Source organism: Aulonocara sp. 'chitande type north' Nkhata Bay, linkage group LG7 (assembly GCF_057382095.1).
Source record: "Aulonocara sp. 'chitande type north' Nkhata Bay isolate Kocher_YH1m ecotype deep benthic linkage group LG7, A_spYH_male_GT1.1, whole genome shotgun sequence".
Lineage (NCBI taxonomy): Eukaryota > Metazoa > Chordata > Actinopteri > Cichliformes > Cichlidae > Aulonocara > Aulonocara sp. 'chitande type north' Nkhata Bay.
In genome coordinates, this window is record NC_141350.1 from 48,102,315 (window position 1) to 48,127,340 (window position 25,026).

At 42.3% G+C, this 25,026-nt stretch overlaps 1 protein-coding gene across 7 annotated transcripts in view; it reads left to right on the plus strand.

Moving 5' to 3' along the window:
* Window positions 1-24,323, plus strand: part of nacc2 (NACC family member 2) — a 36,250-nt gene extending 11,927 nt beyond the window's left edge. For 5 of the 7 annotated variants that reach the window (XM_086300889.1, XM_086300887.1, XM_086300892.1 and 2 more), the window contains exons 2-7: window positions 16,369-16,550; window positions 16,658-17,428; window positions 18,927-19,103; window positions 20,452-20,557; window positions 20,786-20,883; window positions 20,979-24,323. In XM_086300889.1, coding sequence (XP_086157015.1) covers window positions 16,439-16,550; window positions 16,658-17,428; window positions 18,927-19,103; window positions 20,452-20,557; window positions 20,786-20,883; window positions 20,979-21,502 — 1,788 coding nt within the window. In that variant the 5' untranslated portion in view covers window positions 16,369-16,438 and the 3' untranslated portion in view covers window positions 21,503-24,323. The other 2 variants (XM_086300888.1, XM_086300891.1) reach the window with 2 other exon arrangements.
* The last annotated feature ends 703 nt before the right edge of the window (window positions 24,324-25,026 follow it).

The following is a 25,026-nucleotide window of genomic DNA, read 5'->3' on the forward strand; positions in this document are numbered from 1 at the left end:
CATTAGCTGAGATATATATAAGAGCTTGACTTTTTTTTTTTTTCAAATGTTCATTGAGTCAAGGTGACTATTTCCTCATCTTTGGCCTTGCCAAGCAAGACTCTGGCATGTATAGCCTCGACCTACCAGAGTGGTTTCACTGATTGTTATCTAAACCTCAGCAAAAAGCAAATGCTCTAAGCCCATTGGTTCTCACAGCGTGCTCTCTTAAAGCTGCTGCAGGTTGGCTGCAAGACATCATTTGCTGCAAATGGATAAAACGGTTTAAGATAAAAGTTACAATCAAATATAACTGATACAGTTGTTACTTTCAGAACTAATAAAACAAAGGCCTGGGGTTTTTGTTACACATTATCCGTCATTGCTCTTGTGTGATCTACAAGTGTGTGTGTGTGTGTGTGTGTGTGTGTATTTTGTGAGCATTGACAGGGAAAGAGCTAAAAATGGGGGCTATAATAAGGGGAGAGGAAAGATGCTAACGAAGAATCGCTCTCGACAAGCAAGCCAGTTAAAGATCAAACTAAAACTGCTAAAACGCAACTAGTCTGGTGGGTTTATTGAGATTTCTAACTGGGCTGCAGGATTGTGAAGTTTGAGAAAGGCTGATCTAAGGAGGAGAAACACTCTCTACTCATTAACAAGCCTCATGTCCATTAACATTGTGAATAACTGGGCAGACAGAGAAAAGTATTTTGAAGAAAAAAATTCCAGATATGATTTTTCTTTTTCTTAACGCTGTCTCGAGGAATTATATAACAGCATGGCAAAGGACCCATGCATCAAAAGGCAGATCAAACTGATCGGTTCCTGGAAACCTTACATGATGTAAGCGCATTTCCTATATCTGCGTGGCCAACACCTATGCTTCTACACACATTATGTAAACTCCAGGGGATTTTCATGATGCGAGATGGTTATTTCAACGTTCTTTACTCATTTCTTGCCTGAGACAGAGATAAACAAGCGTAGGATCAGCCACAGCCCACTTCAGTGCTTTACTAGTGCGATGAGGTTACCCAAGGTTACATGCTATTTGAGCACATGTGTGCTAGGCTTGGTATGGTGCTCACTGGAAGGTTCTTAGGTCACAGGAAAGTGTGTGTGTGTGTGTGTGTGTGTGTGTGTGTGTGTGTGTGTGTGTGTGTGTGTGTGTGTGTGTGTGTGTGTGTGTGTGTGTGTGTGTGTGTGAGAGAGAGAGCGAGAGCGAGAGCGAGATGTTTGGTTGGGGAAAGGGTGGATGGGGAGGGGGTTGCGTATAAGATCTCAAAATAAACGTGTGCTGCTGCTGCTAGACCAAACCATCTTTTGTGATACACTTTTTTTTTTGGCATGACCTGTGGCCTGTGCTTGGCTTTCCTGATTCTGTTATCAAATGCATTTCAGTCCCCTGCTGCTTTATATATTTATTTTTGCCTCTTGTTTGTTTTTTGGTTTTCTTGTTGTTGTTGTTTTTTTTTTTAAGTTATCATTCGGTCTGCTCTAATTGAAAAATGTACTTGGGGCACTCAGTCGTTGCAGGGACTGCTTTCTCTGTATGCCTTCGTCTGCGTGGGTGTGTTTGCGTGTGCATGTGTGAGTTTGTATACTCCTGTGTGTAGACAGTGGGGCACTGATGCTGAAAGATGCGTCCTCATTTTTGCATTGCACTGGGCTCCTCTGGCAGCCATGTTGGGCTTCTCTGATGTCACACATGTGCCACTGTAGTCAGTCAGCTCAGACACAGCAGAGCAGTGTGATCAAGAAGCTGTGTTTTGGGGTTTTTTGTTGTTGTTGTTTTTTTTGTTTTTTTTCTCCAACCCTCTGTCTACCTTTGTGTCACTCTCTTCCTGTCACTCTGTGACTCGCTGGTTTGCTGGGAACTTTTTTCTTTTTTTCTGCTATCGAAGATCCCTCGTAGATTACAATTTTTTATGTAATTGTTTTAAAAAAGTGGTGGTTTTACTAGGTAGGAGGTTTTTTCGTTTTTTTAAAAACAACCGCTTTTACACTTAAAGGTGTGAAGAGCCTTCCAGAGACCTGATCGCGTGTGTTTTAAATTTCTCTCACTTTGCATGCCCCTGTTTGATTGACACCCTTGACGCAGCTGTTATCCACAGTTTTTTTTTCTTAATATGTGCAGAACCTTTTCACTGAAATTGTCTTATGCAGTATGTCGCTTGTTTCCAGCAAGTTAAAAACCAGCCTGCTATAACCTCTGAAAAGAACATTTATTTAGACCCTTGCAGACAAGTTCATATTTGAAATCTGGAACTGGTCCTCAACCCTTAAATTAGAGTCTGGATAGCGAGTTGTAATGTCAATAGCAGACCCTAAATATGTCCACATTGCTTCTCATTTATCTTCAGATGATCTTGGTGTTCAGCAATGCTTGGATCAAAGATTCATTGATTCTGTTGCATCAGTTCAAACACTGTATTTGTATCTGCTACTGCGCTGAAGGCCAAAAAAAGGATCGTAGTCAGTAGAACCAAAAGGAGTTCCTTGAACTAAAACAACAAATACAACTCCTTTTTTAAACCATTTGGCTTTGCTGACTAAGAATATTTGGAGACAAAGATGATAATAATATATGTGGTTTTTTTATTTATTTAGTCAGTGAGATGTTGACTTTTATCTGAATTACTGTTAAAAACAAGATAAACGCCTACAGATTGAATATGAACAGACACCAAAAAATAACATCTGCAAGTGATGTACCCTCACCGGCCACTTTATTGGGTACACACTAACTCCTAATTAGGGATGGGTATCGTTTAGGTTTTATCCGATACCGGTGCCAAATCGGTACTTTTGAAACGGTGCCGGTGCTCAAACGGTGCTCAAACCGGTGCTTAAAGAATGGAGAACTCAAAATTGGTCCAAAAACCTCTCATGTTCAGCTGGTTTTTGTAAAAAGATAACAATGTTAGCCTTTTCTGCAGCTATGGGGCATATATGGTATCACTCTTGGCTGGAAGCAGTGCTTAAACAATGGAAAAAACACAAACTTTATCCAAAAACTTCTCATGTTTAGCTGTTTCCCACTTTTTCTTTGGTCATTTTAGCCTTTTTGGCCAGGGTGAAGGGAGTATCTGCCATCAAACAAGAAGACAGCCGCATGTAGCTATGATGATGTTTGCTAGTTCACCTTACATGCATTAATGTAATAACGTGGTTAGCCTACTCAACGTAAATTACACACGAACAACATTAAGCTACTCACGCAGAGAAGAACGGCTGCTGCTGCATCATCCTCATCATTTCTGCTACACTGGCAGGGCTAGGGGCCAGGACTCTCCTCTTCGTGTTTTTGGGGATGTTGCTAACTCCGGGTCCGATAACAGGCAACCCACCCGCAGTAGATGTGCTCGGTGTAAGGTCTCGCAGCAAGCTATCAAATACAGCGCATTTCTTGGCTTTTAAAAAAAAACACTATGCGTCGCCAGGTGTTTCATCGGATTCGAGGTGTTACCTCCTTTGACAGTATCACGGTATCAGCTTAAAGCACTTGTTGCAGGCTGCTGAGTTTGCATATTTTGCTGTGAAGTACAGCCAGACTTTTGACCGCTTCGCCTTGAGCATTTTTAATCTGTAGCTCTGCTCTAAAAGAACATACGTACCTGGGCCTGCCTACTATCCTCGGAAACGTAAAATGATTGGCTAGAAGTGTATCACAGCTCAGGAAAAAAAAGCACCGAAATAAAGCACCGAAATAAAGCACCGAAATAAAGCACCGAAATGTGCGCTGCTTTTCGGTCTGGTTACTACCGTTTATGTCAGAACCGGTGCCATCATGGCACCGGACACCGGTACTCATCCCTACTCCTAATAATAGGTTGGACACCCCACCACCACCACCTCCCCACCTTTTTTGTCTACAGAACAACCTTAATTCTTTGTGTCATAGTTTCAGCAAGGTGCTGGAAACATTCCTCTGAGATTTTGGTCTGTGTTGACATGAAAGCATCACACAGTTACTTCAGATTTATCAGCTTTACTTCCTGTGAATTAGGGCTGGGCGATATGGCCTAAAATTCATATCGCGATATAATTTGAAGCATGTGCGGTAATGATATATATCGCGATATATTCTTTTCTTCTGTATAATGTATTTTCCACACTATAAAGCACACTTAAAATCCTTTAATTTCCTCATAAATCGAGAGTGTGCCTTATGTATGAATTCTGGTTGTGCTTACTGACCTTGAACCAATTTTGGCGTGCAGAAATCTGTTAAAAATGTTTTAGTACAACTTTAGTAAGCCGCACTGCTTGATGGATTGTCAGAGCATTACGGCTGCCGTAGTGAGGAGCTTCGCGGAGTAATCTGGGTCCAAAACTCCATCCATTTCTGGTCCCAAAGTCAAACGAACACTGAGAGTTAAAAACTGTCTAAATTCTTTAATCTTTAATAAAATCATCAGCGTTGCTGCTTTACCAGGTGTAACAATTAAGTTTAACATCCAGGCATCCATGAAAACAGAATTTATTAAATTTAACGGAGTTAGAAGTTAGCTCGCTAGTTTCCACCTAAACATGACATACCATGTTCTGACTGAGAGATTTTTGAAACTAATTAAAACGTACAGCTCTGCTACCACTTCAGATAAATGAAGACAGAAAACTAAACAGCAGTGGCATTTGCAGGGTTACTGAAGTTGGACTACCTGGTATATAATGTTGTGCTACGTGATTGCTAGCGACACAGCTATGTTAGCATAACATTAGCACAGTGAAGCTGGAGGATGAACGCCAACTTTTTTTTCCCACTCGATAAAAGTTAACGTGAGGGATTCTGGTGGTTAGGGACAAATGCAATCGCATAGCAGGATGCTATACACGGGCCAAACTTCAGTCAGGAGAACAACTGAGATTATTCATCCACAATACGAGGTTAGTTATTAATATACTGCAACAACATGGGAATAGAGCAGCTGCGAGAGAATTCACCATTAATGAATCAATGTTACGGAAGTGGAGGAAGCGCAGTTTATGGCTTTCCCCATATTTCAAAAGTGCTTCATCTCTTTGCTATGACTGTCGGCATAATTTGCAGTTGATAATGGTTGTAGCCGCTGCGATGCTTTCGACCAAAACAGGCGCAGCTTGATGACATCATCAACATGCGCTATCGCGATAGCAAAATCTCTATCGTTGGCCAAATTTATATCGTTTCTATCGTATATCGTTTATATATGATAGAAACCCCACCCCTACTGTGAATCGTTGTTTTTTTGTTTGTTTTTTTATGTCACATCCCAAAAGTGCTCTATTGGATTGAGATCTGGTGACTGTGGAGGTCATTTGAGTACAGTGAACGCATTATGATTTTCAAGGAAATAGTTTGAGATGATTTGAGCTTTGAGACATGGTGCGTTATCTAACTGTTATGAGAAGATTGGTAAGTGTGGTCATAAAAGGATAGGCATTGTCACCAACAATACTTGGGTAGGCTTGGGTTGCGTTAAAGTTAATGTGTGCCAAAGTTTTCCAAGAAAATATCCCCCACACCATTATGGCACCGCCACCTGTCTCTACTGTTGATATAAAGCAGGATGGAGCCATGCTTTCATGTTGTTGACACCAAATTCTGGCTTCAACATCTTAGCTGATGGGAGAGCCACCTGGGGTGGTCTTCTGCTGCTCTAGGCTATCTGCTTTAAGGTATACCCTTCTGTATACATTGGTTGTAATGAGTAGTTATTTTAGTTATTGTTGCTTTCGTATCTGATCAAAGCAGTCTGAACATTCTCCTCTGACCTGTGGCCCCAACAAGGCCTTTTCACTAAAAGATATTCACGGGATATTTTCTCTTTTTGGGGTAATTCTATTTAAACCTTATAAACTGTTGTGTCTTCTGTCCCGTCTCCCTATTGTTTTGCTTTTTGTTTCTTGTTTACCCTCACCTGCAACCGGTTGCGGCAGATAGCTGCCGCTCCCTCAGCCTTGTTCCGCTGGAAATTTCTGAGGTGACTTTTGTTGTGACTTTTTTGTCAAAATTTCTCTCTGAAATGAATTGTAAGAACAACCGTGTCACATAAATGACATTTTCTTTCCCACTCTGATGCTCAGTCTGATCTTCAGCAGGTTGTCTTAACCATGTCTAATGCACTGAGTTGCTGCCACGTGACTAGCCGAATAAATATTTGTGTTAATGAGCAGTTAAAAAAGCGTACCTAATAAAGTGGCCAGTGTGTGTACATCAGAGTTGCACATGTATGCTAATTTTGTTTGCAGTATATGCAGTGAGTAAAGGAGTACCAATCAGTCATCTAAGAGATACTTTTTTAGCTACAGATACTTTTTTTTTTTAAAGCATTATTGAGCAAAGAAAAAAGAAAAAAAAATTAGCATCATTACCTTTATTACAAAATGTGGAAACAAACCGGAAATAAAAATAATATCTCTCATCCCTTCATTCAGGATCTTTTTCAAAATGTTCAGGATCGCCAGTCATGATCTTTCATGTCCTGCTGTTTTCATTTCAGTATGGAAATCAAATCATGCCCTGGAACAAATGCATAGGCAAGATACGCATAGACTCACAACCATACAGACTTCCTGTGAAATCTAACCTAATAATAGAGCTTGTGTGACAGATGGTGACACTCAGCAGGACATCTTATGGCCAGTGTATCCCCAGACAATGGTCAAGCTAAAGAGAATATCCAAAGAGTATCTAAGGCAAGACAGCTGGCCAGGTGGGCAAAAGTGAATTATGCTGCTTCTTATATACAAGCTGGCATAATAGATTCCCTCTAAAAGGTCCTGAAAATGTCCTTAATATTAAGAACTGACAGGAGAAAACAAATATGTTAACATTTGATTTTGAAATGAGATATGTTTGATATTGATGATTGAATACTAAATGTGTATTGGCCTATAAAAATTGTTCCCATGCCACCTCTAAAGTAGAACTTTCGGAATTTCGGGATATATGAGGAAATACCGAAGCTATCCTCAGGCAGTATGTCAATAACCACAAGTCTTTTGGTCAGCTTGACAACAAAAGAAAAAACTCAATAACCTCACATGCTCCAGAGGGGGATGGTGCTGCCGTTTTTAACTAACTTAAGGGCAATTGCATAAATCCAGTGTACTCAATTATCTGGTGCCTTGTAGCCAGAAGTGCTAGCACAGCAACGGTGGCAAACCTGATTTGTAATTGCACTTGTAAGAATAAATTACGGTATCAAAGCGCTCTCGATGCAGGGATCAGCTATAAAACCAATTAGCTCCTTCAGCCAGTACACTCCCTGCCATGGCACAGTTATAGTTTGTAAATGAGCACATTAGAGATGCCACAAACGCTTGTCCCGAGAGTGAACTGATGTCCTTGTCAAAGCAGAGTCACATGGCAGGGCTACAACATCCCTATTGCGAGGCCAAGGACAAATTGTGTTTCTTTTATTTGGTATTCACTTCTGTGAGCTTGAGCAGCAACACACGCATCTACCTTGATACGCTGAAAAAAAAATGTATTTTTCAATCTGCTGCTTCACTGATAAAGCCAGACTAAGCCATCCACAGATATTGCAAGTTTTAGGAATACTTAGCTAAAAGTAATTGTGTTTTTACTCACTCGTAGACCTTTGTGGACCTCGGTGTGGTAGCTGCCCAGCAACAGGTCCTCCCTTCATGTGAAAACTAACTTTAGAGTTATAACTTTATAAACTTAGACTTATTGCTTCCCCAAAAAGTCAGATTACCCTTCCTTCAATCAAAGAAAAAAAACTGTTTTTCTGAGCAGTAATTGTCCGATTGTCTCTAATGGCGTTTTTAAGCTGTAATTGGAGATGATTTGCATTCCACGGTTGACACCAAAGTCACTTTGTTCTCTGTCCATTGACATTTTTCCTGCAACGTCTTGGCAATCGATGAAATCACCAAACAAGACAGGAGAAGGAAAAAAAAAATCTGCCTGAGCCCATCAAAACAGACACTTTGTTGGCAGGAGATCAGTCTGTGCCAGTGTGACATGACGTCCCTCGGGCTCATAGAAAACAGTCCCAACAGTCACACACTGCAGCTGCAAACCACTCCCAATGTAAAGGGTTTCTATCCCAAAGACAGAGATATCACATGATAGTCATAAGCGCAGTATACTCTATCCTAGCGTTTACACATTCAAGTGTTGTGACTTAACAATCTCACACTGAATCATTTCTTGCTTTGTCGCGCCCTCACTGTCTCTCTCTCTTCCCTACTTTCTTCCTGTGCTGCTTACGTAGCTTCCTTTTAAGTTGGAAATTGGGGGAATTTTTGGTCTTGTGTCAGTATTTGGTCAAAATATCTCCATCTTGCGTGAATATAGTTTCCTTAGCACACTAACGTCACACTTATATGTTGCTCTAAACTGGAACGGCCCGCGGGCTCCTGTGGTTGTCTAATATGAGTTTATTCTAACTGGAAAAAAATCCAACCTGCCTCTTTTTCTTCCCTTTCTTTGTCATTTAAGGATTTACCTTGCTAGAAAATGACAGTCTGGGAAGCTTATACTGTGAAGCTGACATTTTAGAGTGAGTAATGTTGAGCGAAGGTCGGATCTCTTTGGATTGGAACAAAGTGACAGTTTATCCATATGGCCTGGCTTTGTCTGTTGCCCTGCTTGGAAAAATCGGGGACCAAAGCGCATGAAATGAGATTACACAATATGCTAAGTCTGCTTTATGGCTGTCACAGTTTAAATGGGAATATTAATATTACAGATGATCAAGTCTGCTGCTTTTTTTCCAACTTTTAACTTTTCGTATGCCTTTTCAAGTATTCTGCAGTTTTCTTGTCAACTCGAACACATTCTCTTTTCAAGCTTTACATTTCTGTCAGTTTAGCTCATTTCCCTATTCCTCTCTTTCCCTGTGACTGTGCTTTGTCAACTTCTCTCTTGTTCTTTTCTATTTGCATCTTTCACACACTCGCTCTATCTCTCCCTCTCTCTCTCTTTCCTCTCCCCTTTTATTCATTTATCCCCTCACCCCCCGGCCTTTTATCATCTCTTAACCTAAAACGCCGTTATGTACCCGTCAGTCTGCCATATTTATCTTTCAAGCACTCCTTTATATATCTATAAGCAGTCCATGCAGTCATGTATATTCAAGGGTATGTGGGTTGATGTTTGGTATACACAGCCGGTCTAGTGTGCTAGTCACCAGAGTTTGGTGTGATGTAGTAGCCACTGCTACTGTTTGTTTGTTTACCTCCCACAGCCACTTGGAGTCCATTAGCAATGCCTTTGCCTCAGGAGGATTACACACACACACACACACACACAGATACTGTATATTCTCTCTCTGTCTTTCTTTCCCTCAGTCTGTCTGGTTATCACAGCGACTACAGGCTAAACTTACAGGTATCCCCCCCCTGTTACAGGAGTTATTTGTCAAAGCTTTTTCCTTAATACTGTGCTCAACCACTGGGAAATGTAAGCATTAACTTCATTCATCGCTGGCATCTTCCCCTGAAGCGGTGCACATGATTAAGATATGTACATTTCTGCGAAGGTGTGTCCGTGTTCGTGTTTACCTCCCTTGATGAGAGTCGATTATAATGGATGGAGTTGTACTTATCATAATTGACCCTTTAGCTGTTAGACTCTGGAAGAGAGTAAACAGTATCTACTAAATACAGTAGCAGCCGGGAATGCAGTTGGCAGGCTTGATCCGTAGATGCTTTCATTTTGTCTCTCTTACCGATTTTACCCGTACTTAATTTTTCAACAAATGCTAGCCACAACAACCCTTTGGGCAGTATGTTTTTTTCTAAAACCTCTAGTCTAAACAACTGACAGTTAGAGCCATATGTGAAAATTTTTGAACACACCTCATTACCTAGAACTCCTGTTGTTCAGTCCAGCTCCAGCTGCTTTGCATTGGCTCTGATCTTTTTGACAGCAGTTGTCAGCATATATTTGTGTTTCCAAAACCCCAGAAGATTCAGAATAGTCTCACCTTTTTGCTTTGAATTTGGTCTCTACCATCCCATTAAATGTCTGCATTGTGGTGGAAAGATGGCGGAAAGATTTTAGCTAATTAAGGCCTCACTTACACAGGCTTAGAAACTGGTTGGCAACTCTCTGGCAACCTCCAGGTGCTGGGGAAAAATGTGTAAAATGTACCAACCAGTTGCTGAAAGTTGCTGGCTGTTGCTAGATGAAATCGAAAACTGGGTGCTGGACCAAAGACCTGGTTTTGACTGCTAAGATCATTAGCAGATTGCCGTTTGCATGGAAGACATCGATTTGTCTGCAGACACTTGCTAACTACTAGATGAGCAGCAGTGCAACTTTAAAGTGCGATGTGGATTTTCGAAAGGCACAACTTTTAATTTGAAGGAAAATGTTTCTTTGCCACTTGGAGAGTAGTTGCAGAGTGTTTACTGACATGTCGGCATCTTTCACTGGCAACCGCAGCAGTGTGCTAGCAAATAAAATAATTATAAGCAGCACCATGTACCACAACAACCAGCAACTGGTCAAGAAATACACATTGTTCCCAGTGACATATCTCTTGGCATCACTGGGGCTTTAGCAATAAGTTTCAGAGCAACTACCATCAAATTCCAGCAACCACCCACCAACTGGTTGGAGAGTACACATATCTCCCTCATGACCAGTTGGCAGATGGTTGCCAACTGGTCTCTAGGCCTTTAGCAGACCAAAATAAATGACTGCTTTTGTCAAAGCAATGCTGTGAGTAGGGATAGGGGACCAAATGAATAGTCTGTCTGTCACTAAATCTAGTAATGATAACAGTTATTAGATTTATTTTTCTCTTTTTAGACACATTAGTGCATCTTTACTGTAAGTGACAAAATGTGTGTATACTTCAAATTCTTCCCGTCATGGTAGTGTTCAGCAAATCCAGTGTAAAAGGGACTTTACTTTGAATACAAAATCATCCAACCAAAAAACAAAACAATGATTATTAAAAAGCAAAGTGCGAAAAAGTACTTTTTAATATTTAATTTGACCAAACAATTGTGATATGTTATATTTGGTTACATCATCCCACCCTCATATGGCTTGTTCTGTGGGACTTTTTGCTTCACACTATCATTTCTGTGCAGACAACATTGCAGTTAAAAACTGGAATTCACTGCTATTTTCTCCTTCGTCAGACCACAAGTTACGTTATTAGTGCATATTGAGTGAGTACAAGTGGAAAGATACCAGACAATATTCAGCCCACAACAAATCATTTCATATTTGTCTCTTTGTTACGTAACTACATGAATCATGGGGAGATTTTCTTCTTCTTTTTAAGAAAAGATGATTTTGATCCTGACTATTTGCAGACAACTTCACCCAGCGGGGTCTGTACACAGAGAATGATGTTGCATTATAAGCAGTGATAAGCAGCCTCTCTCTTCCTCTCTCTATTTCTCTCGACATCCCATAATGATACTCAGACAGACTCAGGCAGACACCCGCTCATTCCCGATTGGTAGAACTGTTGCCAGGGAGCGTTGCTGTCTCAACGTGGATAGAATCTGTTGTCTGGTACACTTTAAACATGAGAACAACTGCAGGATCTGAATATTTATAACGAGGGGACTGTTCATATTGAGATTGTATAGTGGCAACATAAGCAATGGAGGACGGATGTGCTCCTCCTCGGCTCGTTTCAAATTTTTGATTTGAGTTTCCTTTTTTTTTTTTTTTTTTTAATGAATTTCTTTACTTCCAAAAACATGTTTAGCAATGGTATTACTTCTCTGTGCCTTGACGATGATGCCGGCTAACGTATTTAAGTGAGGATTTTTGTGACTTGCATCATGTGAACCAACTTCACTTTAAGCTTAAACTGTTCCACAAAGTAATAAAGGGTTAGTGCATTCAGGGTTGTTTGTGACTTTGATGGTTTAAGGTTTGAATCTTACAGCATTGTCATTTGGTAGAGAGCTCTAGTATAAGTAGTAGTTAAAATCGGCGTGTGTGTGTGTTTGTTTGCCATCTGGCGAATCGTCTCATTTCTTCATATTATTCAAATATGCCTGGACCTGCTGCTACAGTTAATAACACTGTGCGTAGGTATGAATTCTTGATTAAAATGGATGTAACACATTCCAACAAAAAACAGACAAGCGCCATCAGAACAGCATTCGAATCTCATATCTAAACTCACAAACTGTGCCTCACACGCACGCACACACACAGACACACACATGCGCCTGATATGAAGTGCCAAAAGTCACAGTCGGATATATTATGATGACTATAAAAACACGCCTTGGTATGCAGGAAACTTTGACATGGAAATGCAAACATACGGTAGCAAATGAGGACACAATGTACGGAGAAACACACACACACACATAGTGACTCGTTTGGCAAACAAGTTGAGGGAGTCGGTGCCTTATATTTTTTTCATCAGTGATGTGCAAAGTCTATATATAAAGCAGCCATAAGGAGGTTGGAATTTGCATGCATGTTTGTGTGCGAGTGCGTGTGTGTGCGTGTGCGCATTTGCATTTCTGCATACTTTTGGGCTGTCATGATGCACATGTATGTGTGCCGTGCCTTTTGTTTCATATTCATTCGTGCATACATTTTCACAGACATGCGGCTGTGTATATGTGCAGTGTGGCACTCCACCGTCCTGTCTGCCTGACTCAACATATTCTCCGCTCACTCTCTCGCCCCCCTTCACCCACCCACTTACCCGCCCTCCCTCTTCCTCTTTTCCCTCACTCTCACCCCCTCCTCTCCATCCCGCTCTGCCTGGCTGGCACGTACATGCATGTCTGTAGACTCTGTACTGTGCTTGCTGCCGTGGCACGCGCCAACCTCACTGCAATGCAGCCCTGTGTGCATTAATTGGCAGAGAGACAGTGGGTACGTGGTATGCAGGGCGGGAAGGATAGAGAAGAGAAAGAAGGGCGGTGGGGATGCGGGGGGGACGCAAGAGGCGATGTAAGGACACAGTAGTTACAATAACCGGTGGATGGATGGGCCGGTGGACAAGCAGTCTGGCAGGTTCACAGAGGGACAGACAGACAAACAAACAGAATGTGTATTGCTGAGTGTGCACAGGGAGATTACCTGTGTGTGTGTGTGTGTGTGTGTGTGTGTGTGTGTGTGTGTGTGTGTGTGTGTGTGTGTGTGTGTGTGTGTAAGAAAGCAGGAGAGTGTTTGCAGATTTGTTTCTCCTGCGTTTCACTGTGCTTTTTTTGTGTGTGCTCACTCATGTGTGCCTGTATGTGCCGTGCAGATATCGCACTGCTGGGCCAAAGCTCTGTAAACCAAAGTCTGACTCACTGCATTCAACGCTTTGTGATATCCTCCCTTTCATATTTCCGCTGCAACTGAAGAGTAAAAGTTTGCTCAGTTTAGTGCAACTTTCTCCACTTGAGGTTTCTTTGGCAAAGAATTGAGCACAATGTGCCTTGATAGTTTTTGTAGGGGGGGAGAGAGACGTGCTCACTTTCAGAAAACCTCAGCATCAGCTTGATGTTTTTTTGTTTTGTTTTTTTCTTTAAGATAAGCGACATGCGCTGAAAGGATGTCTTCATGTCTCGTCACCTATAACACAGCACGGCACTCCGAGAAAGCTGTCTCCTTAGTGTTATTTGTTGTTTTTATAATTTTTTACTCTGACATGTAAAAATTACACAGCATTCGTTCGTGTGCGTGTGTTTATATGCACACACATACTGTAAAAAAAAAACAACCCATTTTCCTACTCATCCGTTATGCATTTATACCCTCCCACACACATCTTTCTGGAACTTATCCTCTCTGGTAGCTGTTGTCCTTCTTTTAGCGGTTGTCCTGTCGCAGGCAGTGACATCTGGCTCCTGTCCTCCTTCATCCAGATCAAGTAACATTTAGGGAAGCGTTCTATGGGCTGGCCAAAAAAAGTACCCAAGAGAAAGCAGAGAAATGTCACCTGAACAAGCCGAGCCACCGAAGCGGAGGCGTAAATTAATCATTTAATTCATCAATTCATGTAGAAATACAAAATAGTCTTGCGTGAAGACAGCACTTCTCTCTGTTTATGTGTAGGTGTTTGGCAGAGATGTCCTTGCATGATTCAGAGAAAATACACAACACTTGCTCAAAAGTAAAGCCTCTCTTTTCTTTTCCTTTTTTTTTTTTAAACTATTGTCTTACAAAGATGGTACGAATAATGGGAAATACCCTGACACTGGTGATTGTTTTTCAATCAATCTTTTCAGTTCTACATTTAGAAGGATTTAAGGTTCACTGCATTGTGCACGCTATAGTTCGGGTTTAATAAAGCTCTGCTTTACTGAGATGTGACGCATTCTTTCCAGACTTGCGTCAAACTGGGCGCTCACAAGTTTCGCTATTCGATGTCTCCTTAATTAATGGTGGATGTGACCCCTGTATGTGCTTCTCATTTCTCTTTTTTTTTCGTCTTAGTCATTCTCCCCCTCATTCTGTTAGACTGTATATACATGTCTGTGTCCAAGTAGCAGAAGTTGCTTCAACCTAATTGTCTTTCTCTACTCGTACTGTCCTCAAATGACTTTCTCTCTGTCTCAACTCTCCCTTCCCGCCCTCCCTCCCTTGATTCTCTTTAGCTCTGCCCAGTCTCTGTCTCCGTCTGTAACTGTAGCCTGTGTTTTTCTCTCCCTCCCACTCCCTGCGACGTATAGATACTGCATTGATCAGACACACGCGCGCAGACACATGCACGGGCGTGCGCTTGCGCACACACTGAGCCTCCCACTCCTTTCATCATTGATTCGCTCTGCTCTGCTCGGTTCTGCTCTGCTCTGGCCTCTCTTTCTCTCCCCCCCCCATTGTCTTTCTCACTCCCCCCCTCTCTCTCTCTCTCACTCACACACTCCCCCTATCTACAGCGGCACTTGTTGAATTCAACCCTTGGAGAACAGGGAGAGGGGGAGAGAAACACAGAGAGAGAGCGAGATAATGACGAGGCAGAGGGAGGCTTTGAGACAGTGCTAGAGCAGACAGTTAGCAGGGAGAATAGGGCTTTGGAGGGTATAGAGATTGTAGATAGGCCGAGAGAAAACAGACAGAGAAAAGTCAGTCAGCAGAGAGAATCATCTTTGAGTCACTAGGAATGACACTTTAAGTGAGAGAAAGAGTCGACCAGACGGAGTACATCTGAGTGCTCTCCCTCCGTCTCTTAACTGCTCCTCTTCTGTCCTGGTCCTGACTGCTGCTGGCGTGTTTTGTGTGTGTGTGTGTGTGTGTGTGTGTGTCAAGGCTCCATGGTGTGCTTTAACCAGAAGACTGGCTTACTCAGGTCAGAACTGTCTGGGATAACAGAGTGAGCACTCTTTTTGTGCATTTGTGCATGTGTGAGAGACTGTTAGCAGAGGAAAAGGCATGTTCTTGTTTCTCCAGGTGAGTGCTTGCGTGCCAGAGTACACAGTAATTTCCCTGTGCAGCTTTTACTGCATGTGCGTGTGTGTCTTCATGCATGCAGGCTTTTATGTAAGTAAGCCACAGTGCATGCCTTTCTGTATGGAGTGCATGAAGTGGGAGAGTGTGTGTGTGTGTGTGTGAGAGAGAGAGAGAGAGAGAGAGAGAGAGGCGGTGACATCTTTTTCAGTTTGTATTCCTGGAAACTGTTCTGCAGCATTGCTCAATAATGAAACTAGTGCGTATATGTACATATGTGTGGGTTGGTGGGAAGACAAAGGCAATTCTAAAAGGTTCAGGGCTGGAATGAAGGTGCAAATATATCTGGAGAGTGTTACTGAAAAGGACTTTTTATTTGTTTTGTTTTTTAAAGTTGTCTTTCTTTGGATTGTTGTCTAGCTAGATCTGAGAAAGAGAACAACTGCCACGGTGTCAGCGAAATCCAGGAAAATCTATGACATGAAAAACAGGTTGCATTCAGTGTGGGGTTTATTTCTGAGAAAAGTTAAGGCGTACAGGCTGTCAAAGTCCATGCTGTGGGTAAATTGTTCTGGATGCATTAAGAGCAATACATGGAAGGAGTGCAAGGTTCTTGGAATTTAAGTAATGTAAAACAACATAGCCTAAAGGTATTTCACAACCTTCTATGCACAGTAGGCGCAGCATTGTGTTTCGTGTTTTTTTTTTTTTTTTTCTGTGGAGTGACTCCTCCTTTCTCTCTCCTGCCTCGACTCTCTCACCCACTATCTCTGCATATCCATCTTTCTTTCGCACACCTCTCACTTCTCCCTCAACTGTATGCGTGTTCTCACTTCATCGCAACTCTATTTTCATTCTTACTCTTTGCTTTTTCTAAGAGAGAGAAACAACCTGAGAGGATCTATCTCTCTCTTCTCGCCCCTCTGCCTCCCTCTGGCATGTCTTTTCATCTTTCACGCGTTTGCTTTTTGCTCCTTCATTTGTCAGTGCCTTTCTCCTCTCCAACGCATTTACCATACCTTTTTTTTTGGATTCCTTCCGCTTTGTTATTACAGATGCCTCTCTCGGCGGCAGAGTCTGCAGTGAATATCTGAAGCCCCATCTTCCTTCCACTCTGTGGCCATCATGTCCCAGCTGCTCCATGTGGAGATCCCAAACTTTGGAGCTACGGTTCTGGGTTCCCTTAATGAGCAGCGCTTGCTGGGACACTACTGTGATGTATCCATACTGGTTAAAGGTCAGTTGGCAGAAAAATGTTAATGTTGCTCTGTTAATCACAGATTAACTTGTACAAAGTGCTAACTGTCTTCGTCAATGTTCTCAACTTCTTTTTCCCTCAACCAGGCCAGGCTTTCAAAGCCCACCGGGCTGTTTTGGCCGCCAGCAGCCTCTACTTTCGTGACCTCTTCAGCAGCTCCACCAAGACCCAGTTTGAGTTGCCTTCCTCAGTCACACCTGCTTGCTTTGAGCAGATCCTCACTTTCTGCTACACAGGGAAGCTAACAATGGCAGCTAGTGAACAGCTGGTGGTCATGTACACAGCTGGCTACCTCCAAATTCAGCATATAGTTGAAAAAGGCATGGACCTAATGTTTAAGGCAAACTCACCTCACTGTGACTCACAGACAATGGGGTCCTTAGAAGAAACGGTATCTGAGCCACAGAGTCCTTGTAATAATGGCAACGGCCTGGCAGTGGCTGCCCTTCTAGGGACCCCGGGATGGTCTTCGACTCTGCTCATACCGCAGCGTAAGATTAAAATTGAAGGAGGTGAGCCCTTGCCCCTGACTGTACCTTCAACGCCAAGTAAGACTTCGCCTTCAGAGCTTGGAAGTAGACTGGTGAGGGCCGGGCCGCTGTTCTACACAACAGCTGGAGGGACCCCTATCCCTGGTATGCCTGCTTTCAGCCTCCAGGGGACTAGTGGCAGTGGAGCTGGAGGAGGAGGAGCAGCCGGCGGTGACAGGTCCAGCCCCGGAGCTTCCAGTCTGCCCACAACCGACAGTCCCACGTCCTACCAGAACGAGGATGAGGAGTTTGAGGAGGAGCCCTACGATGGGATCACAGAGGAGACCTACAGTCATCTTTATGGACGTTCAGCCAATCCCTACGGGAGTGAGTATTGTGTTAGATGTTTCTAAAGTCCTTAACAATGCTTATTAGTATATGAAACAACAGTGGCATGCCATAAGGAGCTGTGCTTACAACACACCCCCTGATTTTACAGCACTTCGATCCTTAAAGCACATACTATCAAAGTCCAGGACTCTGATAAAGTCTCAATGGCAACTTTAAATTTGTAGTCATGTCAAGTCTGATTTGGTGCATTACTTTCTCAGCTGCCCTCGGCTCATATGGAGGAAATTAATTTGATAACAGAGCGATCTCAAAGTAAAACTTGAGAGGAATTGGAGAAACTAAATGTGGGGTTTATCCAGACCTCTTATCTGTTACAGGTTGTGCAAAAAATTAAAAAAACAAAACAAAAAAACTAGAACCTGATGCACATTCATTTCATCCCAATTACCTTATTTAATCTTTTATGCATCGTGTGTCCTGTGCATCTTTGAAAAGCAGGTTGTTGTACTTCCAGTGTGTGTGTTTGTGTGTGTGCATGTGTGTGTGGGGGGGTTCTTTCAGCTTAAAGATAGCTTTATGGAGTTATGATTGAAGTGCTTCGTGACCAACAACATCTTCCTTATCGCAGCTACAGCAGCCGGACCGTACCGCTTTTCATTATGGCTTTCTGCCACATTTTTTACACTGGTGTAGATTTTTTCAATACATGCAGGTGCAAATGGTTTGCATTCACATAAACACACCGACGGGGTACCTATGGATAGTGATAAACTCACACATGAGTACACATACACACAGATTTCGCTCTCCTTCATTCTTCACATCCTGCAGCTCAAAGGGAGGTTTGTCAAATTCTAGGGTTTCACATATTTATGAAATCCATTCTATCTGCAATCAGTCAGAGCACCCCAGGGTGACATTGTAGGATATTTGAGAACCATGCACATCTTTCCTGTGTGTGTGTGTGTGTGTGTGTGTGTGTGTGTGTGTGTGTGTGTGTGTGTGTGTGTCTGTGTGTGTGCACGCGCGCAGATGTGTCTGCACATACAAATTGATTAATCTACACCTTTCGCTATGTGCATGCGTGTGGCAGTTATTGGATTAATTTCTTTTTGTTTCATGTGTATGTGCGTGCAGGACGAGTATGCATGTGTATACACTCACAAGCTGTCTTAGAGGTTTTGGGGTGAAAAAAAGAGTTTTTGAATAAGAACCCAACACTCAGCTCTGGATATGTCCCCCCCCCCTCCAAAACTAAAGATGCTGATGCTGCACAGTGACTTGTCTAGGATGCATCTGCAATGCTCCAAAACATTCATGAAACACAACAAACTTGTATGAGATTACTCCAACCTGCTTTACTAATTAAATTTCATAGCTTCTATTTTGGTGTGGATACACAGGGGTAGGCGTGGAAAACAACTTTGTTTAGGGTGTTTTTATTCCAGTAAAGTGACGGATACCGATGTGTTTTTGTGATGTGAGATTTTAAATAAAGTTTGCATTTCGGTTCTTTATCTCTTTTTTTTTTTAGTCCAAGACAAGCCGGAGATGGCGTCGATGCCCTTGTCCTTGGAGAACCGCAACTGCGTGCTGATCCGCAGGGACCTTGTGGCGCTGCCTGCAAGCCTCATAAGCCAGATAGGCTACCGCTGCCATCCTAAGCTCTATACTGAGGGGGACCCTGGAGAGAAGCTGGAGCTGGTGGCGGGTAGGCACGCACAAAGCAATCACAAGTCACTCACAGCACATTTAGATGCTAACATCTTACCCCTGCAGAATTTCCAAGGATTCGCTTACACACCAAGTGAGTTTGGAAGATATCGAAATTGGATTTAAAAATGAATTTAACTAAATGAATTGAAAGTCATAAATTCAGAAGGATGGAGAGCTCATTGTCAAAGTTTAAAGTTACCGAAATCTTTTTAATGAGACTTGGGCAAAGAGCACCATCTATTAGAGAATTTACCCACAGCCCTGTGACCTTCATTCATAGTGAATGTAAGGGTCAACTGCATGTAATCAGCCCTCTTTGTCCGATATGAGACTCCTACCAGAGAATTACTGCTCATTCACAGCAACTTGACTATGCATAAGTGCTAAAAAAATTTGATTAAGACTGTTTAGTTAAATTATGTTTACAACTCAGTGCCGTTTAATTGAATTCATATTCCTAATTAAAAGGCTGTTTGGGAAAACATAATCTGACCCATGTTAATCCACGGATCAGGCAAGGGTCAGGAAGCCGGCGCCACGTCTCTGTCTGTCAGACTGAAAGTGCTAAAATAAAGCTGCAAGTTTCTTTGCAGAGATTTAAGGCTGAGACAGAAGGACCATCTCTGCACCCATCCAACCATCTCTGCAGATATCATCAGTCTTTATGGAAGAGTAGCTAGACAGAAGTCACTCTGGAGTAAAAAGCATATGACTGCCTGCCGGGAGTTTGCCAAATGGTCCTTACAGAGCTCTGAGAGTATGAGGGAAAAGTTCTTTTATTTATTTTTTATTTTTTGGTACAATGAGACAAAAATTGAACTCTTTGGTCTGGCTCCCACATCACGCTCTTGGCACTTCAAAGAGAACAGGTACAACTCACCGTGTAGGCAATACAGCTTCCACAAAGGAACGTGACAGAAAACCTTAAATCGATTTGGTGCCGAATCTCTCCAGACAAAAGAACGACATCTGAGTACTTCCCAGCGTAATTCACAGAGAGCTGAGCACAATAATGCGCAAGTCGTGGTGAATAATCCAAAACTCGATTGGTGTAAGGGCTCATGCACTGCTGAGGAAGGGATGACGCTGGAAAGAAAGCAAAACGGAGTCATTTAATAGTGTGCTGCTTTTGTCACCGTCTGTTCCTCTTCTCTCATTTCTGACTCCATTTTGTTTAAGTCCATTAAAGATCTCCTTAAACTTTGACTTCAAATGTAGAAAAAGGCCTCAAAGTGGAGTAAAAGGTAAAAGAAGCAGAGAGGAGGGCCTTCAAAGATAAAGGAAAATGCTGTAATGTCAGCGTTTTTCACACAAGATTTTTTTTTTCTTTGTTTCCCACACAGGTACACAAGTGTTCATGACTCGAGGCCAGCTGATGAATTGTCATCTATGTGCCGGCATCAAACACAAAGTCTTGCTCCGCCGTCTCTTAGCCACATTCTTTGACAGGTGAGCAGAGAAATGTGCAAATAATGAACAAACTGTTTAAGTATTTCGACTCTTAGGCTTGACTTCTGTGTATGACTCCAACACTACTGCTGTTGTCACAAACCAACTTTCACACTCCATCTGTGGCCATGTTGTGCAATGCGGTTTGTTATGTGTGCTCCCATGTTTATCTACTGTATGTGCCTGTTGCTGACTCTGCCCCCTGGTGTTGACTTTGCATCCCTGCAGAAACACTTTAGCCAATAGCTGTGGGACGGGCATTCGCTCTTCTACTAGTGATCCCAGCAGGAAACCCCTGGACAGCAGGGTCCTCAACGCTGTCAAACGTAGGTCATACTTGATAGAAGTAATGGAAGTTTCAAAGAGGGGCAGTTTGTGCCACGCTGACTTTTGCTGTATTCTTTCTTTCTTTTTTTTACAGTCTACTGTCAAAATTTCAACCCTAACTTCAAGGAGAGTGAAATGAATGTGATTGCTGCTGACATGTGCACAAACGCGAGGCGGGTCCGCAAGCGATGGTTGCCCAAGATTAAGTCCATGCTGCCCGATGGCATGGATGTGTACCGTGCAGGAATGGGCATGAGCGCTGCTATAGGTCTGGGTCTGACGCTGGGTGCCCCTCAGTCAGGGTTACCCATCACTTTTGAGGCCGACTTCAAGACCTTAGAGCAAAGGTTGTATCCTGATCGTAAGGACCCTCTCAGGACTCACCCACCCCTGACAGAAGGCAGCCCCGGGTCTGGGGCGGCTGGAGCAGAAGCTGAAGATGAAGGCGAAGGAGCAGTCCAAGAGGAACAGGAGGAAGACGAGGATGAAGCTAGGTTAGAGGGTGTAAACAGATCACTGGGGGCGATCCCAGGAGCCGAGGCAGGCAACTGTGGCGACACGCCGGCTGAGCAGGAAGCAGAAAATTTTGGACACGGTGCGAGGGTGAACGGACAGTGAATGTCCTTTTTAGGCTGTCTCTTACATTGTGAGAGACAGCCTCTTCTCTTTGCTTGCTCTTTTACAACAGCTCGTCCGCCACTCTTCCTCCTCTGTGCTTCCTCAACGGGAATTTCGCTCAGCACAAGAAGCCGCACTCACTGATCTTACTATACAGGAATCTGTCGCACATGCATGCGCACACGTGTGCTTGCGTGCTCCCATAATTGCCGCTAGTGGAAGCAGAACACTGTTCTTAGAAGTAGACACAGGCATGGCATTAGCACTTTGAGAAAGTCGACTCTTTCTGCTCCGCCCGTTTCTTGGTACACTCAGTATGTACTCAGTGTTTTGGCATCCGCAGCATTATTACAAAGGCCTGGTAGCAGAACAAATGGCTGTAATGATTCATCATTCAAGTGCAATACAAAAGCAACAGCTGCTTTGCCGGTGTGGTACACTGATTTGTAAAATGATTCCATTTTCTTGGAAAGCTGCATCAGAAACTAACCCGCGTAACCTTGGGGAAAACAGATCTGGAAAGAGCAATGTTGACCTTTATGTTAGTTTACTGTATTTTGAACGTGTATGAATGTATAACAACAACAGTTTTGCAATTTAAGGCCATGTACTGTGGTAGCTCCATTAAACAAAACGGTTTTCTCCCTATTAAATAGGCCCATCATTTAGATGATCAAATTTTATAGTCCACAGTCTAAAAACAACTCTATCACATGGAGTTGTTTATTCGCGCATATTTGCCCATGACATGTTGAATTAGGTTGTCAATGTGATGCCTGTGTCTGCTCCAGACCACTCCTCCCCAACCACACATGCATACAGATAAGACATATTTCCTAACCCGTGGATAATAGCCTTGAATATCTGCGCCAATGTATTCAGAATACATGGTCTATAAAAACAGTGCTTTTTAACTCTGGGTAAAAATCATTCTCTTGTGGAGATACAGAGAGAGACTTGAACATGAACATGCACTAAAAAAAAGAGAGAGAGAGAGAAAGAAAAAATCCGAGCTTGCATGCATTCATACAAACAGTGGATACAAAGAATTCTCGGAAAAAAAAACGCCAACAAAGCCACAAACCTGCATTGAAATAAGATAACAGCTGCCGTTGCCTGGAGATACGCTATTAATGCTCAAAGAGGACTCTCTCCGTTTTCCGCTGGACCTGACCGCAGTCTGACGCATGTTAGAACTGATCCGGCTGTGACCCAGGATTTACACAGTAACAGTTGGAATTTCTTGTTGTTGTTGTTTTATTTGTTTTTTGTTTGTTTGTTTTAAACTAAAGAGTGTGCTGTGCCCATGAGCAGAGGAGACTGGATATATGGAGTAGTAAAGAAGTGCACTACACTGGGCAGTAGAAGAACGAATGTTAGAGAGAAGCACTGTTCCACCTCGGTAATGTTGTGGTGGTGGTGTGATATGCACCGATACTACGCAGTCCTGCTTCCTACCTGGCTGTTTGTTTGTTTGTTTTATTGTTTGTTCTTTTTTTCTTTGGGAGGGTGGGTAAATTATTGAATCAAACTTATACGAGCAATTTATGCTGGCTTATTGCATTTGCACTCAAAAGAAGGTAAAGAGCCGAGATGCTGAGGGAGGTAACGTGGACCTTTTTAATTGAGAGGCTGTAACGACAACACCTGAAACGAGTCTCTCTGACAATGACTGTTTCTACGTTTTGGAAGGGGGGTGGGGGGAGCAAAGCAATGTCCAACAGGGACTTTAAACCTGCATTCGTCATACCTGATTTCTTCTTTTGATATCTGTTTTTTGCCACACAGCCTTTCTTCATTGTGCAATGCATAGATCTCCCCTGTATCTTTTTTTCCCCCCTATCAGCAAACGAAAGCACAGAAAAGACCGTTCATTTAAGTAAAAGAGAAGCCACCAACATTTGGGGGAAAGTGGGTTGTGATAGGTTAATTTAAGAACTGCCGGGCTTAGTACTAATACTATTCTCAAAATATATGCTATGCCACTTCATGAGCGGGGCCAGAGTAGTCTCTGTTTCTGCTCTTGTTTCAACGTCTGTTAGGGGAAGTTTTAAGATGGCCCTGCACAAGAAACACAGGGTTACGATTGCACTAGGTAGTAACAAAAAGGTTCATAGCGCGTTTATTTTCATTGGGAATAAGTGCGATCTGCCGTAGATAAAACAAGACTGTGACACGATGGCTGGGATGATGGATGAATGTAATCTGTAGCACTGCTGTGGTGAGGGTCCAAGCTTTGATTTGAGTATAGTAAATTCTTCAAAATATGCCATAATATAAAATTAATACCGACTGTGAGGCTGGGTGGTGTTTAAACCTAAAGCTTTATTGATATAGTGATTTTTTTTATTTTTTTTATTTATTTATTTTTCAAACTGCGAACAGGTCTTCCAGTGTAGTGAACATCGTTATGTGCAAAACTGAGCAAGGTTCACATGCAGTGCAGGCTTTTTTTCCCTCTGTTTGATGTTTTTTTAACACAGAGATTTTGCAAATTGTACCTTCATATCATATGTTTATTATTCTTACAGGTTTTTCTCGCAGTAAAAAACAAACAATATTCAGTTGTCTATTTGAGCCACTTAAATGTCTGATCACTTCTGGTTATGCCAGTCAGAGTAACAGACTTGAGAAATGAATATGTGTAGCCTTTATTTTGGAAAATATAGAAAGTAGCTGTTATAGCTTCAGAAAAAAAAAGAGAGAGAGAAACCTTTCTACTCAGTTAGTAAACTGGGCAATGAGTGTGATATTCTTTGTATTTAATATTTCTCTCTGTGTGTTTTTGTGTAAAATAAATCTTTGATCCTTTTGAATAGGAGGACTTTCGCAGAGATACTAAATGCATGGGGAATATGAAATCAGCTGCAATTAAAATAAAGCAGTAAATAATAACGGGTGGGAAACATGGATGTGTTCCACTGTAGTATTAAAGGGGTGTGGAGCAGTGCCTTAGACTGTGAATGTGTGGGTGTGGATGTGTGCCATTACTTTGTGTTCAGAAGCAAACAGGACCAAGGATCTACTAAATATAGCCAGATAACACTTTTTTTGGCCATTTTTGAGTTTAAAATTAAAAACTAGTAATCTTTTATTCTAATAAATGATATTAATGACATAGTCATTTATTCACCTTACATTCTTGCTTTATGTTTTCCATCATGTTGGCTCACCAGCCCAGTATTACATATTTACAGCACAGCTCTTAAGGAATCTGGTTGAACACCCTTGGAAGAAATTCAAATGAAATCTCATTCGTAGTATAGTCAAGTATAGTCAAACCTGTTCATCAGTTAGTCACATTTAAGGTGTGGCGGGCTTTTGTTGTTGTTGTTTGGGGGGGGGGGGGGATCTTTCTTTTTTTACGCACGATTTCCTTATCACGCGCTGGTTTTGACCAGCTCATTCACTTTTTCTGCCCCGCTGCAAAACAAAGCCATCAAAAAAACCCAAAACAGAACAATAATCCTTTAAGACCGCTTGGGGTTTGATCCTTTTCTTGTGCAGGGTAAATGAACGATGTT